The 18,128-nt window shown below is 48.1% G+C and overlaps 2 protein-coding genes across 3 annotated transcripts; one reads left to right on the forward strand and one right to left on the reverse strand.

Annotated features, from left to right (window-relative positions):
* Positions 1-349: 349 nt before the first annotated feature.
* Positions 350-3,235, forward strand: LOC117066505 (non-histone chromosomal protein HMG-17-like). The gene has a single exon (XM_033181916.1). It carries the CDS (start codon positions 1,205-1,207, stop codon positions 1,472-1,474), a length of 270 nt encoding a protein of 89 aa, XP_033037807.1. The 5' UTR covers positions 350-1,204; the 3' UTR covers positions 1,475-3,235.
* A 1,332-nt stretch (positions 3,236-4,567) lies between these two features.
* Positions 4,568-17,889, reverse strand: CUNH17orf64 (chromosome unknown C17orf64 homolog). Of its 2 annotated transcripts, none has more exons than XM_033183777.1 (6): positions 17,831-17,889; positions 13,562-13,663; positions 13,043-13,218; positions 12,564-12,663; positions 9,787-9,982; positions 4,568-4,811 (listed from the first exon to the last, which is right to left on the reverse strand). In XM_033183777.1, the coding sequence occupies exons 2-6, from the start codon at positions 13,601-13,603 to the stop codon at positions 4,726-4,728; spliced, it is 600 nt and encodes a 199-aa protein (XP_033039668.1). In that variant the 5' UTR covers positions 13,604-13,663; positions 17,831-17,889; the 3' UTR covers positions 4,568-4,725. The 2 variants fall into 2 exon arrangements, with proteins under 2 accessions (XP_033039668.1, XP_033039669.1); XM_033183778.1 differs by having other exon boundaries at positions 17,725-17,873.
* Between the last annotated feature and the right edge of the window lie 239 nt (positions 17,890-18,128).

Raw genomic sequence — 18,128 nt, forward strand, 5'->3', positions numbered from 1 at the left:
CAAAAATCTCTAACCTTGTGGAACTTACATTCTAAGGGAGAAGACAGTTAATAAACAAGAAATATAATAATTGGCCGGGTGTGGTGGCTCACTCTTATAATCCCAGCACTTTGGTAGGTGGAGGCCAGCGGAGTTTGAGACCAGCCTGGACAACATGGTGAAACCCCTTCTCTACTGAAAATACAAAAAAAATTAGCCAGGCATAGTGGCACGCTCCTGTAAGCCCAGCTACTTGGAAGGCTGAGGCAGGAGAATCGTTTGAATCCGAGAGGCGGAGGTTGCAGTGAGACCAGACTGCACCGTTGCACTCCAGCCTGGGTGACAGAGTGAGACTCCATCTAAGGAAAAAATAAAAATAAAAAAGAAAGCTTCAAAACCAAGCCTCACTTGTTGTCCATTTTTGCCTTTAGGCGTCCCGATTGGTTCTCAAAGTTGATAAGCGAACCCCTGGCCCCCTTCTCTCCTCTTCATCTTTTGTACACGCTGGTTTGCACACGTTGGTTGGAAGAACAAGGCTGTAGTGTCTCACAATTCCTCTAGGTGGCAGTGCTGCCTTGCCTACTGGGGACACTTAGTATTTTGGACTGTTACCAAAACAGTCAGCCACATTTCACTTGTCAGTGAAATCTCTCAGGAGTAGAAAACATTGGAAAGCCCGTAGTCATCATGGACACCCTCCTGCCCGACTTCCTGTCTCTCTGAAATCCTCCCTGCTTTGACAAAACTGTCAGGGTCTAACCAAGCCAGGCTGGCCCCAGGCCTATGCCTTGGCCGTCTTATCTTGTCACTTCTAGGAGGCGGTGACGATAAGGAAGAAAGAAATGGCCGCTTCCCCCATTCAAGCTTCCCTGAACTCCTTCTTCGAGACTAGATTGATATTCAGTTTAGCATTGTAAGTCTATGAAGATACTCACTTCTGAACACAAATCGAGGGAGGGAGGGAGAAGAGTCACACCCATCTGCCCTGGCCTCTCCTGCTTCAGGGCACCCCTGCACCCTAAATGCCGCTGCCTCAGGCAGAGCCCTGGAGAATATGTCATTTGCGTTTTTGGAGAATGATTGGACCTACTTTCCCTCCTGGAAATGACAAAAGTTCACAAAGTTTGGAGGAAGAAGAGACGAGAACGATCCCCGGACCGACCAAACCCCGCGCCGCTGCATCCTGCGCCCAGTGCCTAGTCCCGATGCCATCGTCGCCGCCACCATGCCCAAGAGAAAGGCTGAAGGGGATGTTAAAGAAGATAAAGTCAAGATGAAGGACGAACCACAGAGAAGATCCGCGAGCTTGTCTGCTAAACCTGCTTTTCCAAAGCCGGAGCCCAAGCATAAAAAGGCCCCTGTAAAGAAGGGAAAGAAGCTACCCAAAGGGAAGAAGGGAAAAGCTGATGCTGGCAAGGAGGGGAATAACGCAGAAAATGGAGACGCCAAAACAGACCAGGCACAGAAAGCGGAAGGTGCTGGAGATGCCAAGTGAAGTGTGTGTATTTTTGATAACTGTGTGTACATCTGGTGACTATACAGTTTGAAATACTATTTTTTATCAAGTTTTATAAAAATGCAGAATTTTATTTTACTTTTTTTTTTTTTTTTTTTAAGCTATGCTGTTAGCACACAGAACACTTCATTGTTGTTTTTGGGGGAAGGGGCATATGTCACTAATAGAATGTCTCAGAAGCTGGATTGATGTGGGGTAAACACCTTTAACTTCTATTTTTGAGAGACTTCCTTTTTAGCTCCCAGGAAGAGGGATTCCCTGCTTTTGACACACATGGCTACCTTGGCACAAAAGCCTTGTGGTATGGAAAAACAAATTTGTTTTTATGTCCTCGTCTCCCTTTCCACCTTTCAGCATAGACTTAACTGCCTTAAGCCCAGACATCTGTTGGGACCTGACCCCCTAGTCATTGGTTACCAGTGTGTCAGACAATCTGGACTTTCCAGTGATGCCACTGAGATGGCACCTGTCAAAAGAGCAGTGGTTCCATTTCTAGATTGTGAATCTTCAGATAAATTCTGCCATTTTCATTTCACTTCCTGAAAGTCAGGGTCGGCTTGTGAAAAGCTGTTAAACAACATGCTGAATGTGAAGCATCAACCCTCACTCTAAACTTTCCCTGTTCAGAGCATCAGATGAAGACTTCATTGAGTTTTATAGTGACTTTCTTTTTGGTAGTCCATTGAAGAATCCCAGGAGTTTGAAAGTTATTGTATACTGTTAATGATTGTCTGCCCATGTCCTTCCTGAAACACCATGATTGTTTATGGAAAGTATCTTTAATAAAGCTGGATACAATTTGGCTTGGAAAAAAAAAGTTCACAAAATTTGCAGCCTGATGATGTGATAGAAAAATAAAAACTCATTTTCTGGGGAGAAATTCAAGCTGCAGCAGAAATTGGCATAAGTAAGGAGGAGCCAAATGCTAATCCTCAAGACAATGGGGGAAAATGTCTCCAGGGCATGTCAGAGACCTTCTTGGAAATGCCTCCCATCACAGGCCCAGAGGTCTAGGAGGGAAAAAATGTTTTCCTGGGCCAGGTCCCGGGCTCTCCTGCTATGTGCAGCCTCAGGATTTGGCGCCCTAGAGCCCAGCTGCTCCAGCGTGGCTAAAAGGGTACAGCTTGGGCCATAGCTTCAGAAGGTGCAAGCCCCAAGCCTTGCAGCTTCCACATGGTGTTGAGCCTGTGGATGCACAGAAGTCAAGAATTGAGGTTTGGGAACCTCCACTTAGATTTCAGAGGATGTATGGAAATGCTTGAATGTCCAGGTAGAGGTATGCTGCAGGAGTGGAGCCCTCATGGAGAACCTCTGCTTGGGCAGTACGGAAGGAAAATGTAAGGTGGGAAGACTCCACACAGAGTTCCCACTGGGGCACTGCCTGATGGAGCTGTCAGATGAGGCCCACTGCCCTCCAGACCCCAGAATGGTAGATCCACCAACAGCTCACCATGTGCCAGGAAAAGCGGCAGACACTCAATGCCTGTGAAAGCAGCCAGGAGTGGAGCTGTATCCTGCAAAGGCATAGGGCCAGAGCTGCCCAAGGCCATGGGAACCTACCTGTTGCATCAGCATGACCTTGATGTGAGACATGGAGTTCAAAAGAGATCTTTTTGGAACTTTAATATTTGACTGCCCTGCTGGATTTTGGACTTGCATGGGACCTGTAGTCTTTTCATTTTGCCCAATTTCTCCCATTTGGAATGGGTGAATTTACCCAATGCCTGTACCTCCATTGTATCTCGGAAGTAACTAACTTGGCTTTTGATTTTACAGGTTCATAGGTAGAACGGACTTGCCTTGTCTCAGATGAGACTTTAGACTTGAACTTTTGGTTAATGCTGAAATGAATTAAGACTTTGGGGAACTTTTGTGAATGCATGATTGGTTTTGAAATGTGAGGACATGAGATTTGGGAAGGGTCAGGGTGGAATGGTATGGTTTGGCTCTGTGTCCCCACCCAAATTTCACCTCTAATTGTAATAATACCCACTTGTTGTGGGAGGGACCCAGTGGAAGGTAACTGAATCATGAGGGTGAGTTTCTTTCCATGCTGTTCTCATAAGTCTCATGAGATCTGATGGTTTCATAAAGGGGAGTTCTCCTGTACACACTCTCTTGCCTGCTGCCACGTAAGATGTGACTTTACTCCTCATTTGCCTTCTGCCATGATTGTGAGGCCTCCCCAGCCATGTGGAACTGAGTCAATTAAACCTCTTTCTTTTATAAAGTACCCAGTCTCAGGTATGTCTTTATTAGCAGTGGGAGAAAAGACTAACACATGGATTCAATCAACTCTCCCACCTTAGCCTCCCAAGTAGCTGGGACTACAGGTGCCTGTCACTATGAACAGCTAATTTTTTTTGTAGAGATGGAGTTTTACCATATCGCCCTGGCTAGTCTGGAACTCCTGAGCTCAAACGATCTTCCACCTCAGCCTCCCAAAGTGCTGGGATTACAGGCATGAGGCACCATGCCCAGCCTTAAAGTGTTTTAAACAAGTAGAACATGACCAGGGACAAACAAAACACATCGGTAGCCTTACTTTAGTGCACAGGCTGTGGTTTTGTGACTGCTGGCTCGAGCCATCATGTTAGCTAAGACCATCAGTGTTGTTTCCTGTTTGGTCTCCTGCCTCTAGCCTTGTTCACTACCATGCACTTTGTTCACAGTCACCAGAACATCTCCCCAATACCCTAGTCACACCCATTCATTCCACTGCTTGACACATCCCTTGCCACTGCCCATCCCAAGCTACCCACTAAATGAAGTCCAGATGATGCAGGCAGGCTGCCAGGCTTGCCATGCTGACCCCAGGCTCCCTCCCTCCCTATCTGTGCACTCCCCTGGCAAACACCCAGCTCCTTTGTTAACTCCCCCAAGGCCTGCCCCAGTCACCTGCTGTTGTGTCTTTTCTATGTCTGTCTGCTCCACCAGACTGTGATGGTCCTCGACAAAGTGACCACATCTTATTCATCTGTGCATATGTGGGGCACCTGCCACTTAGAAGGTGGCTGGCAAATATTTTTCAAACAAATTAAAAATGTATGAATGATGGCTGTTGGTCAAGTGAGGTAGAACTGTCATAAGAATGTTTATTTCCCACCTCATTTATTCCTAATTAAGACCTGAGAATCCTTTTGATAAGGACAATTCTTTTCCCTTTTTGGTCTCCATTCCCCATGCTCTGAGAGCCAGGGCAAGCTGGCCCTTTGTCCCAGCTGGTCTTCTTATGGGTCAGTCTCTGGAGTTTCTGGGGCTTCCTTTATTCTCCTTCTCTTGAGTTTTGATTTTTGGGAAAGCTCCCTTAAAGAATCTGAAAAAGAGGAGGTCAGAGGCAGTCACAGTGACATCACAAACAGTAAGAATTTCAGTCTGTAATACATGGGGGGTGTTGTAGGGGCAGAGAGGAAGAATAGCAAAATCTTATCTTACTTCCCACCTATATCACTTAGTCTTTTCTCACAGAAACCCTGTAGAGAGATGGCATTGTCCCCAATTTACAGATGAGGACTGTCACCCAGGTCCAGGGTAAGGGGATGACCCGCCCAAAGTCTTACAGCAAGTTAGGGGAAGAGTCAGGGCAAGACCCAAGTTTCCTTGACCTCTGGCTCCAACCTCTGATTCTTCCTTACTCCTCTCCTAGGCCTCATGATCCAATTCCCAGTACTGTTTGCAAACCCTATTGCCAAGTTTTAATTAAGACCTAACTTTATGGCCAGGCATGGTGGCTCATGCCTGTAATGCCAGCACTTTGGGAAGCTGAGGTGGATGAATCACTTGAGGTCAGGAGTTCGAGACCAGCCTGGCCAACATGGTGAAACTCCCATCTCTACTAAAAATACAAAAATTAGCCGGGCATGGTGGCACATGCCTGTAATCTTAACTACTCGGGAGGCTGAGGTGGGAGAATCACTTGAACCGGGGAGGCTGAGGTTACTGTGAGCTGAGATTGCACAACTGCACTTCAGCCTGGGCCACAGAGTGAGACTCTGTCTCAAAAAAATAAATAAATAAAAAATAAAATAACTGACTTTATTAACATAGTGCCAAAGAAATACCACATAGGTTATTTTCATTGCAAGGACAGACTCAGTGACTAATCTTAGCCCATTCCCGGTGGGTCCACGAGATATTCTGTGCTTTGTCAGGTAGTAATGGGAAGAGCATAACCTCATCTCTTATGTAGCCTCTAGCCAAAAACACGTTTAATTTGAACCCATGAAGACTTTCAAGTCCTGTTTCTAGAGGAACAAGCTAAAAGATGTCAAAAGGAAGCAACAGGGAATAAATCAGGAAGGAGAACATTCTGCTGAATAGAAGCCTCATCTTTTCAACAGGTCAGGAATGTAAAAAAAAAAAAAAAAAAAAAAAAAAAAACAGCCAGGCACGTTGGCTCAAGCCTGTAATCCCAGCACTTTGGGGGGCTGAGGCAGGTGGATCATTTGAGGTCAGGAGCTCGAGACCAACCTGACCCCATCTCTACTAAAAATACAAAACTTAGCTGGTCATGGTAGCATGTGCCTGTAGTCCCAGCCACTCAGGAGGCTGAGGCAGAAGAATCGCTTGAACCTGGCAGAGACTGCAGTGAGCTGAGATCATGCTATGGCATTCCAGCCTGGGTGACAGAGCAAGACTTTATCTCAAAAAAAAAAAAAAAAAAAAAAGGCCGGGCGCGGTGGCTCAAGCCTGTAATCCCAGCACTTTGGGAGGCCGAGACGGGCGGATCACAAGCTCAGGAGATCGAGACCACCCTGGCTAATACGGTGAAACCCCGTCTCTACTAAAGAATACAAAAAACTAGCGGGCGACGAGGCGGGCGCCTGTAGTCCCAGCTACTTGGGAGGCGGAGGCAGGAGAATGGCGTAAACCCGGGAGGCGGAGCTTGCAGTGAGCTGAGATCCGGCCACCGCACTCCAGCCTGGGCGACAGAGCCAGACCCCGTCCAAAAAAAAAAAAAAAAAAAAAAAAAGGACTTTCTTAGGTTTAAAAATTTAAACCAAAGACATGACCAGGTGAAATGCATGGTTTGAGAAGCCAGTGCAAACGTTCTCTGGCTGTAGGGAAAATTTGAATATGGAGTATTTAGTCCAATTATTAGATGAAATGAAAATGTTGACATAGAAATGTTGATACAGGGCCAGGCTTGGTGGCTCATGCCTGTAATCCCTGCACTTTGAGAGGCAGAGGCAGGTGGATTGCTTGAGCCCAGGTGTCCCAGAGCAGGCTGGACAACACGGCAAAACTCCATCTCTACAAAAAACACAAAAATTACCCAGACATGGTGGTGTGCATCTGTAGTCCCAGCTACTTAGGAGGCTGATGCAAGAGAATCACTTGAACCTAGGAGGTGGAGGTTGCAGTGAACTGAGATCAAGCCACGGCACTCCAGCCTGGGTGCGAGGACTGAAAAATCCTGTCACACACCAAAAAAAAAAAAAAAAAAAAAAGAGAGAGAGAAAGAAAAAGATAGGTTGATACCATTAACTTAAAAAAAGCAACTCCATTGAGACCAGCCTGACCAACATGGTGAAATCTCGTTTCTACTAAAAATACAAAAATTAGCATGGCGTGGTGGGGCGTGCCTGTAATCCCAGCTACTCAGGAGGCTGAGGCAAGAGAATCACTTGAACTCGGGAAGCAGAGGTTGCAGTGAGCCGAGATGATGCCATTACACTCTAGCCTGGGTAACAGAGTGAGACTCCATCTCAAAAAAAAGAAAAGCAACTCCAAATCAAAATTGCATGTAGAGCATGATCTCATTTCATTTAAAATATATATATTGGCCGGGCGCGGTGGCTCAAGCCTGTAATCCTAGCACTTTGGGAGGCTGAGACGGGCGGATCACGAGGTCAGGAGATCGAGACCATCCTGGCTAATACGGTGAAACCCCGTCTCTACTAAAAAAATACAAAAAACTAGCCGGGCGATGAGGCGGGCGCCTGTAGTCCCAGCTACTCGGGAGGCTGAGACAGGAGAATGGCGTGAACCCGGGAGGCGGAGCTTGCAGTGAGCTGAGAGCCGGCCACTGCACTCCAGCCTGGGCGGCAGAGCAAGACTCCGTCTCAAAAAAAAAAAAAAAAAAAAAAAAAAAAAAAAAATTAAAATAAAATAAAATAAAATATATATATTTAGGCCAGGCATGGTGGCTCAGGCCTGTAATCTCAGCACTTTGGGAGACCAAGGTGGGTGGATCACTTGAGGTCAGGAGTTCAAGACCAGCCTGACCAACATGGTGAAACCCCTGACTCTACTAGAAGCACAAAATTAGCCAGGCGTGGTGGCGCATGCCTGCAATCCCAGCTACTTGGGAAGCTGAGGCAGGAGAATCGCTTGAACCCGGGAGGCGGAGGTTGCAGTGAGCCAAGATCATGCCATTACACTCCAGCCTGGTCAACAAGAGCAAAATTCCATCTCAAAAAAAAAATAAAAAATATATATTTATGGCTGGGCGCAGTGGCTCACACCTGTGATCCCAGCACTTCGGGAGACTGAGGCAGGAGGATCATGAGGTCAAGAGATTGAGACAATCCTGGCCAACATGGTGAAACCCCATCTCTAATAAAAATACAAAAATTAGCTGGGCATTGTGGTACACCCCTGTAGTCCCAGGTACTCGGGAGGCTGAGGCAGGAGAATCGCTTGAACCCGGGAGGCAGGGGTTGCAGTGAGCCGAGATGTCACCACTACTCCAGTCTGGCGACAGAGCAAGACTCCATCTCAAAATATATATATCTGTTTTATGTGTATATATATATACACACACACACACACATATATACATAAAAAAGATCTGGAAAGTGTTAATAGTGGTGATGACAGTGTGATGTTTATATTTCCTTATTTTTGCTTATCTGCATAATAAAATTTTCTCTATGTTTATATTTATACTAATAAAAATGTTATTAATTTTTAATAACTGCATGAAACCCATCATCAAAAAATTTTTCCTGTTACTTCCCTCCGTGCACTTCTCCAATCCTCTTCCATTCACCACCAAGCCCAGGCTGTCTACTCATTGCCCCTCACCTCTGCACTTTATTCCCACTTCCCTCCTTTCCTTCATCCATATCCTTATCCCTTTCTTTAAAGCCTGTCCCAAATTTACCTCCTTCAAGCAACCTGTCTCGTTTGACACATCCTTTGCCCAGTGGCCTCAGACAGCTGTTTGTAAAAGGGAGATAGTAACATCTAACTCATCAGGATGCTAAAGAGGTTGAGTGAAATTAACAGATACAAAGCCCCTGGTACAGAGAGAAGCCAGTCCAGAAGCCCAGAGCTCACTTTCCTCATCTGAGTCATGGACTGCTTGGCCCAGAGCATCTTTGTTACAGACTGGTCTTCATTCTCTTGTCTGTTTACATCCTCAACTTAAACTGGCATGGTCCGGGCACAGTGGCTCACACCTGTAATCCCAGCACTTTGGGAGGTCGAGGTGGGCAGATTACTTGAGGCCAGGAGTTTGAGATCAGCCTGGCCAACATGGCAATACCCCCATCTCTACTAAAAATACAAAAGCTGGGCATGGTGGTGTACACCTGTAATCCCAGCTACTGGGGAGGCTGAGGCGGGATAATCACCTGAACCCGGGAGGCGGAGGTTGCAGTGAGCTAAGATTGCACCACTGCACTCCAGCCTGGGCGACAGAGTGAGGCTCCATCTCAAAAAACAAAACAAAACAAAAACCCCTAAAAATAATAATAATAAAATAAAAGAGGCTGGGCACGGTGGCTCATGCCTGTAATCCTAGCACTTTGGGAGGCTGAGGCGGGTGGATTGTGTGAGCTCAGGAGTTCAAGACCAGCTTGGGCAACACAGTGAAACCCTGTCTTTACTAAAAGTACAAAAATTAGCCAGGCATGGTGGTGGGCACCTATAATCCCAGCTGCAGGGGATGCTGAGGCAGGAGAATCGCTTGAACCCAGAAGGCAGAGGTTGCAGTGAGCCGAGATAGCGCCATTGCACTCCAGCCTGGGTGACAGAGCGAAACTCCACCTGGAAAAAATAAAATAAATAAAATAAATAAATAATAAAATAAAACAAAAACCTTTCTATAATGAGCACACCTGGGGAAGAGGGGGACTAAAAAGAGAATAGAAAGTAGAGAAGGAGAAGAAAAGATGGACAGAAAGGAAAATGCAGGATGAAGAGAAGATGGAAAGGAGGGAAGAGGAACTTGTCAGGCTCGGGGCAGAGGCTCCTGGCTGCTTGAGTCTACTCTTGGGGAACACCCAGACACCACTCACAAACCCCTGGGCCCAGGCATCACCCCAACACCAAATGGGCATTACCTCTCTTGACATGATCCTGGGATCTTGGCTCCCTGGGCAGGGGCCTCCCTTGACCCAGGGCCTGCATCTTAGACAGCCGCTCCTTCACACCGCTGATGTTGCCGTGCAGCCCCCAGGCATCGCAGAGCTTTGGCAGACTGTCTTCCTGGTCGGCCAGCAAGGATCTCTCCGGGGCATCAGAGGCGCAGAATGCCACCTGCCATGGAGCCTCCATGTTAAGGAGAGTGTTGAGAAGAGGGGGACCTGAACTTTAGAGTCCCGGCCCCGCATTTGTTGAGAAATACTGAGGTCTGTCTGCCCCTCACACTTGCTAACCAAAAGGATGGGGTAGGAATCACAGATGTGGGAGAGAAAGGACTGTGGGGACGTGGAGGGAGGCTGCCAGTGATGTCTTCCTGGGTCGTCCTTTATTTTGAGATCATGTCTTCCATCTCTTTTTGGAATTGCAGTGTCTTACTGGTTTTTTTGCAATGAAATGATATTTGTTTAAAAGACCTAACTTAGCAAAAACTAAATTGGGAGCCTTACTTGGTTAGCTGAGGCAGGAGAATCCCTTGAACCCTGAAGGCGGAGGTTGCAGTGAGCTAGTGAGCTGAGATCACGCCACTACACTTCAGCCTGGGAGACAGAGCAAGACTCTGTCTCAAAAAAAAAAAAAAAAAATTGGGAGCCTTTGTAAGCTTTGAGTCTGTTTAAAAAAAAGTAAAAATTTTAAAAATGAAATAAATTAACAGCCTGAATTTTGAAAGTAAAATTCAAAGACTATATATACATAAATTTTTCTGCCCGGTGTGGTGGCTCATGCCTATAGTCCTAGCACTTTAGGAGGCTAAGGAGGGCAGATCACTTGAGGTCAGGAGTTCGAGACCAGCCTGGCCAACATGGTGAAACCCCATCTTTACTAAAAATACAAAAATTAGCCGGGCATGATGGTGCATGCCTGTAATCCCTGCCACTCAGGAGGCTGAGGTAGGAGAATTGCTTGAACCGGAGGTGGAGGTTGCAGTGAGCCAAAATCTTGCCATTGCACTCCAGCCTAGGGGACAAGAGCGAAACTCTGTCTCGAAAAGAAAAAAAAAAATTCAGGCCAATGAAATCCAGAAATCTAGAAATCAGTAAAGTGGCAGCTCCTCTTATTAAGAAGAGAAATCTTTGAAATGATCCAATCATTACATGGTCAGAGGAAGAATCAGTTGCAGAGAGGGAGAGGACCTGGTTAGGGCTGCATGGCGAGAGTGGTGAAAGGAGGGCACAGTTAGGTCACGGTTCTCATCCCAGACAGATGGAGGCTGAACCCTGCCTCTTCCTTCCTACTTGCTATAAAGACTGTGACAAATTAACTTACTTCCCTGTATTTGGGATCCTCTTTTACACGCTGTGGACAATAATCCTAATTACCACTTAGAGTTACTTTTGAATGTTACTTGAAGGAACATAAAGTGCCTGGCACGTAGAATGCCTTTACAACTGCTTTATCTATGATTATTATTCTGGACCAGTGGTTCTCAAAGTGTGCTCTGCAAACCCCCAGGAGTCCCTGCAATATTTTGACCTCATGGACCCCCTGAAACCAATGGATTCTAATGAAACCTAGTATGAAAATTTCATTGATACGAATCTGAAAAGGCTACATATTGTATGACACCAACGATATGACATTCGGAGACAGCAAAACTACAGAGACAGTGAACCTAAGATCAGTGGTTGTCAGGGGAGTGGGGGCAGGAGGGCAAGGACAAATAGGTGGAGCACAGGGGTTTTAGGACCATGGCACTCTTCTGTATTGTACTGTAATGGTAGATACATGTCATCATAAATTTGGCAAAACCTATAGCCCATACAACATGAAGAGTGGTAGGCTGGGCGTGGTGGCTCACTCCTGTAATCCCAACGGTTTGGGAGGCTGAGGCGGGCAGATCACCTGAGGTCAGGAGTTCGAGACCAGCCTGGCCAACGTGGTGAAACCTCGTTTCTACTAAAAATACAAACATTAGTCAGGCACAGTGGCATGCACCTGTAATCCCAGCTACTTGAGAGGCTGTGGCAGGAGAATCACTTGAACCCAGGAGGCGAAGGTTGCAGTGAGCCAAGATCACACCACTGCACTCCAGCCTGGATGACAGAGTAAGACTCCATCTCAAAAAAAGACTAGCTGAAACAGGGAAGGGGTGTAAGCACCTCTTCCTAAGACACGCCTACCAATGCTATGTCAGTTTACTATTACCATAGCAACACTTGGAAGTTGCAACTCCTTTCCATGGCAACAACCCAGAAGTACCACCCTTTTTCTGGTAAATTCCAAATAACCGTCCCATAATTTGCATGTAATTAAAAGTGGGGATAAATATGAGCACAGAACTGCCCCTGTTCTGCTACTCTGGGCACACTGCCCGTAGGGTAGCCCTGCTCCGCAAGGAGCAGTGCCTGTGCTGCTACCCTACACGGCCGCTTCCATAAACTTACTATTTAATACCATCAGCTCACCCTTAAATTATCTTCTGGGCAAAACCAAGAACTTTCCCCGGCTGAGCCCCAGTTTGGGGGCTTGCCTGTCCCTGTATCAAATACATATGGAGAACTTGATGGTAAGCCTCGGCCTTTTCAGCCCACTCTGCCCAGGGCAGCGGTAAAGGTCGAGCAGCAGAGTCTTGCCCTGGCAGTGAGCCCTGGGAAGAACCAGAGGGGCTCTGGGTGTGTCAGTCCCAGGCCTCCCCCCAAGTCTAAGGACACACCAACCAACCCTCAGCTGTGCCCGGGCAGAAGGTCTCATGCCTCACCAGGAACTTGGCCAGCTGGTTGCTCTTGGTGTACTTGTAAAGTCGGCAAAGCTGCTTTGCTTCCAGCTCTGAGAAGAGGGAGACGAACCGCCAGAGCATCCTGCAAAGGGGGAGACCTCAGGCTGGGGAGGTAGAGTACATGCTTCCTCCCTCCAGCATTTGTCTCAGGGTCAGGACCCACCCAGGGGAATATGGACCACATACCTCTTTGGGGTTTGGGGTTGGGGGAATGGAGGGGTGGGATTTGCCCAAACTTGAATATCCTATCCTGGTGTTGAGCACCTGCACGCAGTTGTTCAGTCAGAGACAAGGTGCAATCGGGGCTGTCCTGAGTGACTAGGAGCTCTCTCCACCCCACCAGGCTCCTGACTCCTCCACATAAAGATGAAGGACTGGGGGATCAACTAAGGTATCTCCTTGAATGAAGAGGGGGTTGCCCAGGAGTAGGTATGGGGAGCAGAGCAAAGAGACTGCCTTACTTTCTCCAGTGTTTGATTTCCCAGGCTTGGCAGTAATGCTGCAGAAAGTTGTTGATGTGGTCCCCTAGGACCACAAGGCTCTGCTTCATGTACTTCAGCTTCTTCTTCTGGGGAAGGTCCCTGGGCAGGTGCAACTTTCGCAGGAACTTCTTCAGTGGTCTTAGATATTCTTTACACTGAGGAGGCAACAGGTGAGGTGAGGAGGCAACAGGTGAGGTGAGGAGGCAACAGGTGAGGTGAGGGGCCATGGGAGAAAAGAAGAGGCAGATGGGCAGTCCCAGGTATCCAGCAGATACCACAGCCCTGAGTGGCCCAGTGCTGCATGTTTGGCCACAGCCCTGAGTGGCCCAGTGCTGCGTGTTTTGGGAGGTGGCTCCGGTGCACGTCTCACCAAAAGTCCTTCCCAAGAGTAAGACAAGGGGGCAATGCGCTGTGGGTCTGAGGCTTGTCATTTCCTGACTCAGGCCTCCTGACCAATGGGGAAAAGGGGACAGGGTTCCAGGCTGGCTCTTTACTCACAATTTTGAAGGTGTCCTGATCCAGGCCCTTGGCATGGCGCATGAGCGAGTCTCTGGCAGGGCTGGTACTGGAGCTTGTCTCCAGGCATGGCACATTTGTCACCTGGGAAGAGGCAGGGGGCACTAAGCCGGGGGCTTGGACCGTTACTCCTGGGGGCAGTGCTGGGCAGGGACTGACCCAAATGGCAGCCAAAGCCCTTTTCTGCTGCCCTCTGACCTTCTTGACCCAGCATGGATGTGAGTGAGCCTTGGGCAAAGAAACCTATCTCTGAAAATCTCTGCTTAGAAAACCTAGAATATTCCACCTCTTTCTTTTATAATAATCATAGCATATTCTACTAGGTAACTTTACAAAGCACTTGGTAAACATTAACTCACTTTATCCTCCCACAAACTGTCAGGTTAGATGTTGAGGACCAACAGGTTTAAATGCCTGCTGGACACTCACAGTCCAATATATAGAGACAGCAAAAGTTGCAGCAGACCAGTCTAGACAATATAGTGAGACCTGGTCTCTACAAAAAATATAAAAATTGGCTGGGCACGGTGGTGTGCACCTATGGTCCCAGCTACCCAGGAGGCCAAGGTGGGAGGATTGCTTGTGCCCAGGAGGTGAAGGTTGCAGTGAGCCGAGATCATGTCACTCTGAGAAAGAGTTTATTGATCGCTGGGTGCTCAGTGAGGAGATGGAAGGAGTCCCTCAAATCTATCTTCCCAAGGAGTTCTGGACTGGGGTTTTTAAGGAGATCATGGAGGAGGAGGGATTGAAAAATCTGTGGTCATTGATTGGTCAGGGTCAGGGGGATGAAATTATGTGGATGTGGAAACTGCATTCTCTGGTGAACCAGGTTTTTGAGGGGTTCTTTAGACCCCCTGCCATCTATCTGTAGTTTGAGTGATATGTAGAACCTGAAATAACATTTTAAAGAGAAAACTCAATGCTTCATAATGTTCGAGCTGTTATCTACAGAGCAGTTAAGGAAATACCATCTTGTAACAATGTCTATGGAATTCTTTTTTTTTTTTTTTTTTTTTGAGATGGAGTCTCACTCTGTTGCCCAGGCTGGAGTGCAGTGGCGCCATCTCAGCTCAATGCAACCTCCACCTCCCGGGTTCACGCCATTCCTGCCTCAGCCTCCTGAGTAGCTGGGACTACAGGTGCCCGCCACCAAACCTGGCTAATTTTTTTGTATTTTTAGTAGAGACAAGGTTTCACCATGTTAGCCAGGATGGTCTTGATCTCCTGACCTCAAGATCCGCCCGCCTGGGCCTCCCAAAGTGCTGGAATTACAGGCGTGAGCCACTGCGCTCGGGTAGTCTTTTTTTTTTGAGACGGAGTCTGGCTCTGTCGCCCAGGCTGGAGTGCAATGGCCGGATCTCAGCTCACTGCAAGCCCCGCCTCCTGGGTTTACGCCATTCTCCTGCCTCAGCCTCCCGAGTAGCTGGGACTACAGGCGCCCGCCACGTCGCCCGGCTAGTTTTTTGTATTTTTTAGTAGAGACGGGGTTTCACCGTGTTAGCCAGGATGGTCTCGATCTCCTGACCTCGTGATCCGCCCGTCTCGGCCTCCCAAAGTGCTGGGATTACAGGCTTGAGCCACCGCGCCCGGCTGGGTAGTCTTTTTTTTTTGAGATGGAGTCTCGCTCTGTCACCTAGGCTGGAGTGCAGTGGCCTGATCTCGGCTCCCTGCAACCTCCACCTGCCAGGTTCAAGTGATTCTTCTGCCTCAGCCTCCCAAGTAAGCTGGGACTACAGGCACGTGCCACCAGGCCCAGTTAATTTTTTGTGTTTTTAGTAGAGACAGGTTTTCACCGTGTTAGCCAGGATAGTCTCAATCTCCTGACCTCGTGATCCACCCACCTCGGCCTCCCAAAGTTCTGGGATTACAGGCGTAAGCCACCGTGCCTGGCCTTTTTTTTTTTTTTTTTTTTTTTAAATTCACTCTATCACCCAGGCTGGAGTGCAGTGGTATGATCTCTGCTCACTGCAACCTCTGCCTGCCGGGTTCAAGTGATTCTCCTGCCTCAGCCTCCTGAGTAGCTGGGATTACAGGCGTGCACCACCACGCCTGGCTAATTTTGTATTTTTAGTAGAGACCATGTTGGCCAGGCTGGTCTCGAACTCCTGAACTCAAGTGATCCACCCACCTTGGCTCCCAAAGTGCTAGGATTACAGTGAGCCACCGCACCCAGCTGCGTCTACAGAATCTAAGGAAACAGGCACCAAAGAACTCCAAGGAGGTGCATCAGAGAGCAGGCTGACCTCGTGATTGATGCTGAATGGGCTGCAAGTTCAGTTAATTTTCATTTTTCCCCTCTTTTTTCCTGATTAATTTTATAAAGTTTCTAGGGACAGTTTCAATATCATTAACCCTGGTCACAGATTAGAACAATGAGGCATCAAAAGATTTAAGCAACTCCTTGGGGGAATGAACAGGGATTTATTTACTCAGTCACTTGGCAAATGTTTACTGATTGCATCAGAGTGGGCCCACTTCTTTGCATCCCTAGCCCCTAGCATCATGTCCCGTGATATGGTTTGAATGTGTGTCCCCTCCAAATCTCATGTTGAAACGTAATCCCCAGTGTTGGAGGTGGGGTCCAGTGGGAGGTGTTTGGGTCATGGGGGTGGATCCTTCATGAATGGGCTTGGTGCCCTTCCTGCCCTAATTAAGTAAGTTCTCACTCTGTCAGTTCATGTGAGAGCTGGTTGGTAACATGAGTCTGAAAGGTCCTCCTCTCTCTCTTGCTTGCTCTCTCACCATATGACAAGCTTGCTCCCCCTTCATCTTCTGCCATGCTTGTAAACTTCCTGAGGCCCTCACCAGAAGCAGATGCTGGCACCATGCTTCGTGTACAGCCTGCAGAACTGTGAGCCAAATCAACCTCTTTTCTTTATAAATTGCCTAGCCTCAGGTATTTAGGAATGCAAAATGGACTAATAAACCATGCATCCAATGACCATTCAGAAAAAGTGAATGATGGTGATGACAAGAAAGAACCTTTGACCATGACAGTGGGGCAAAGAAAGCTGAAAATTAGGCCAGGCACAGTGACTCACGCCTGTAATCCCAACGCTTTAGGAGACTGAGGTGGGTGGATTGCTTGAGCCCAGAAGTTCAAGACCAGCCTGGCCAGCATGGCAAAACCCAATTTCTACCAAAAATACAAAAAAATCAGCTAAGTGTGGTGGTGCATGCCTGTAATCTCATCTACTTGGGAGGCTGGGGCAGGAGAATTGCTGGAACCCAGGAAGCGGAGGTTGCAGTGAGCTGAGACGGAGCCACTGCACTCCAGCCGGGGTGACGGAGCAAAACTGGGTGCAGTGGCTCACACCTGTAATCCCAGCACTTTGGGAGGCCGAGATGGGTGGATTACCTGAGGTCAGGAGTTCAAGACCACCCAGGCCAACATGGCAAAACCCTGTCTCTACCAAAAATACAAAACTTAGCTGGGTGTGGTGGCACATCCCTGTAATCCCAGCTACTCAGGAGGCTGAGGCAGGAGAAATTGCTCCAACCCAGGGGGCAGAGGTTGCAGTGGGCCAAGATCATGCCACTGCAGTTCAGCCTAGGTGACAGAGTGAGACACCATCTCAAAAAAAAAAAAAAAAGGAAAAAGAAAAAAGGAAGCTGAAAATGAGTAGCAGCAAAGTGACTGTGAAATAACACCGGACGTCAGAACTGGATTTGCCACCTTTCAACAGCTTCTCAGAAAAGTATGAATTCTGCTCTGTGATGGGGGAGAACAAGGAAGAACCTGTCCAGACCACTCGGAAAGGAAAGGCCCAGGAAAGGGAGGGAGGTGTATGGAGAGGAGATGGGACACAGGCTCCTCCAGGTCCTGGAGACAGGACTCTGGCCGATCAACTTCCCAAACACAGCACACACACCACACTACCACACACAGACCATGTGTATACACACACATACTCTCAAGTCTTAATAACCAACAATGAGAGGCGACCTCTTCCCCATCATATTGCCAGGAACACAGGTCAAGCATAAACTTCTGAATGAATGAACATTCTTGTGCTTTAGGCCTCTTGCTATCTCAGGTACCCTACCATTGTTCTTCTCTTCTTTCCTGAATTTCATGTTCTCTACTTTCCAAAACCAGCCCCTCCGGGACGCTCCTTCCCTCCCTCCCTCACACCCCACTTCACCTTCTCTAGTGGCTTGTCACCCCCTTGCCCATCTGAGGCCTCCATCTCAGCAGGTGTGCCAGTAGGCTCTAGGGTGGCACTCCCCACGTCCCCTCTGGCTTCTGACCTTCTGCTTCTGTGACCTGGCCGTCTCAGGGAGTGGGCAGATTGGCTCCAGAACTCGGAGCAAAGCCATGGCAACTGCCAACACAGAGCCCAGCCCCCCACCCCACTCCCATCCTCTCATTCTTAGGGGTGGCTGCAGCTGGCTCCTCCAGCTGGGATCTGGACTAGGGAACGGAGCAAGATGTGCGGGGTCGAGCGAGGACTTTGGCAGAGCGCACAGCTGGCCAGGAGAGGCTGGCGCCCCTTCTCCCAAGGGTACTGTCAGATGCTGTTGATTCTGACACCACCTGGTAAGGCTT

Source organism: Trachypithecus francoisi, unplaced genomic scaffold, assembly GCF_009764315.1.
Source record: "Trachypithecus francoisi isolate TF-2019V2 unplaced genomic scaffold, Tfra_2.0 Lachesis_group20, whole genome shotgun sequence".
Taxonomy (NCBI): Eukaryota; Metazoa; Chordata; class Mammalia; order Primates; family Cercopithecidae; genus Trachypithecus; species Trachypithecus francoisi.

Coding starts and splice junctions, on each gene's coding strand:
- LOC117066505 (XM_033181916.1), top strand. CDS start 1,205: ATGCCCAAGAGAAAGGCTGAAGGGGATGTTAAAGAAGATAAAGTCAAG.
- CUNH17orf64 (XM_033183778.1), bottom strand. CDS start 17,769: ATGGAGGCCTCAGATGGGCAAGGGGGTGACAAGCCACTAGAGAAG. Junction 12,664..13,042: donor GAAATCAAACACTGGAGAAA/GTAAGGCAGTCT, acceptor CCCCCTTTGCAG/GATGCTCTGGCGGTTCGTCT. Junction 9,983..12,563: donor ACCAGCTGGCCAAGTTCCTG/GTGAGGCATGAG, acceptor GCTCCATGGCAG/GTGGCATTCTGCGCCTCTGA.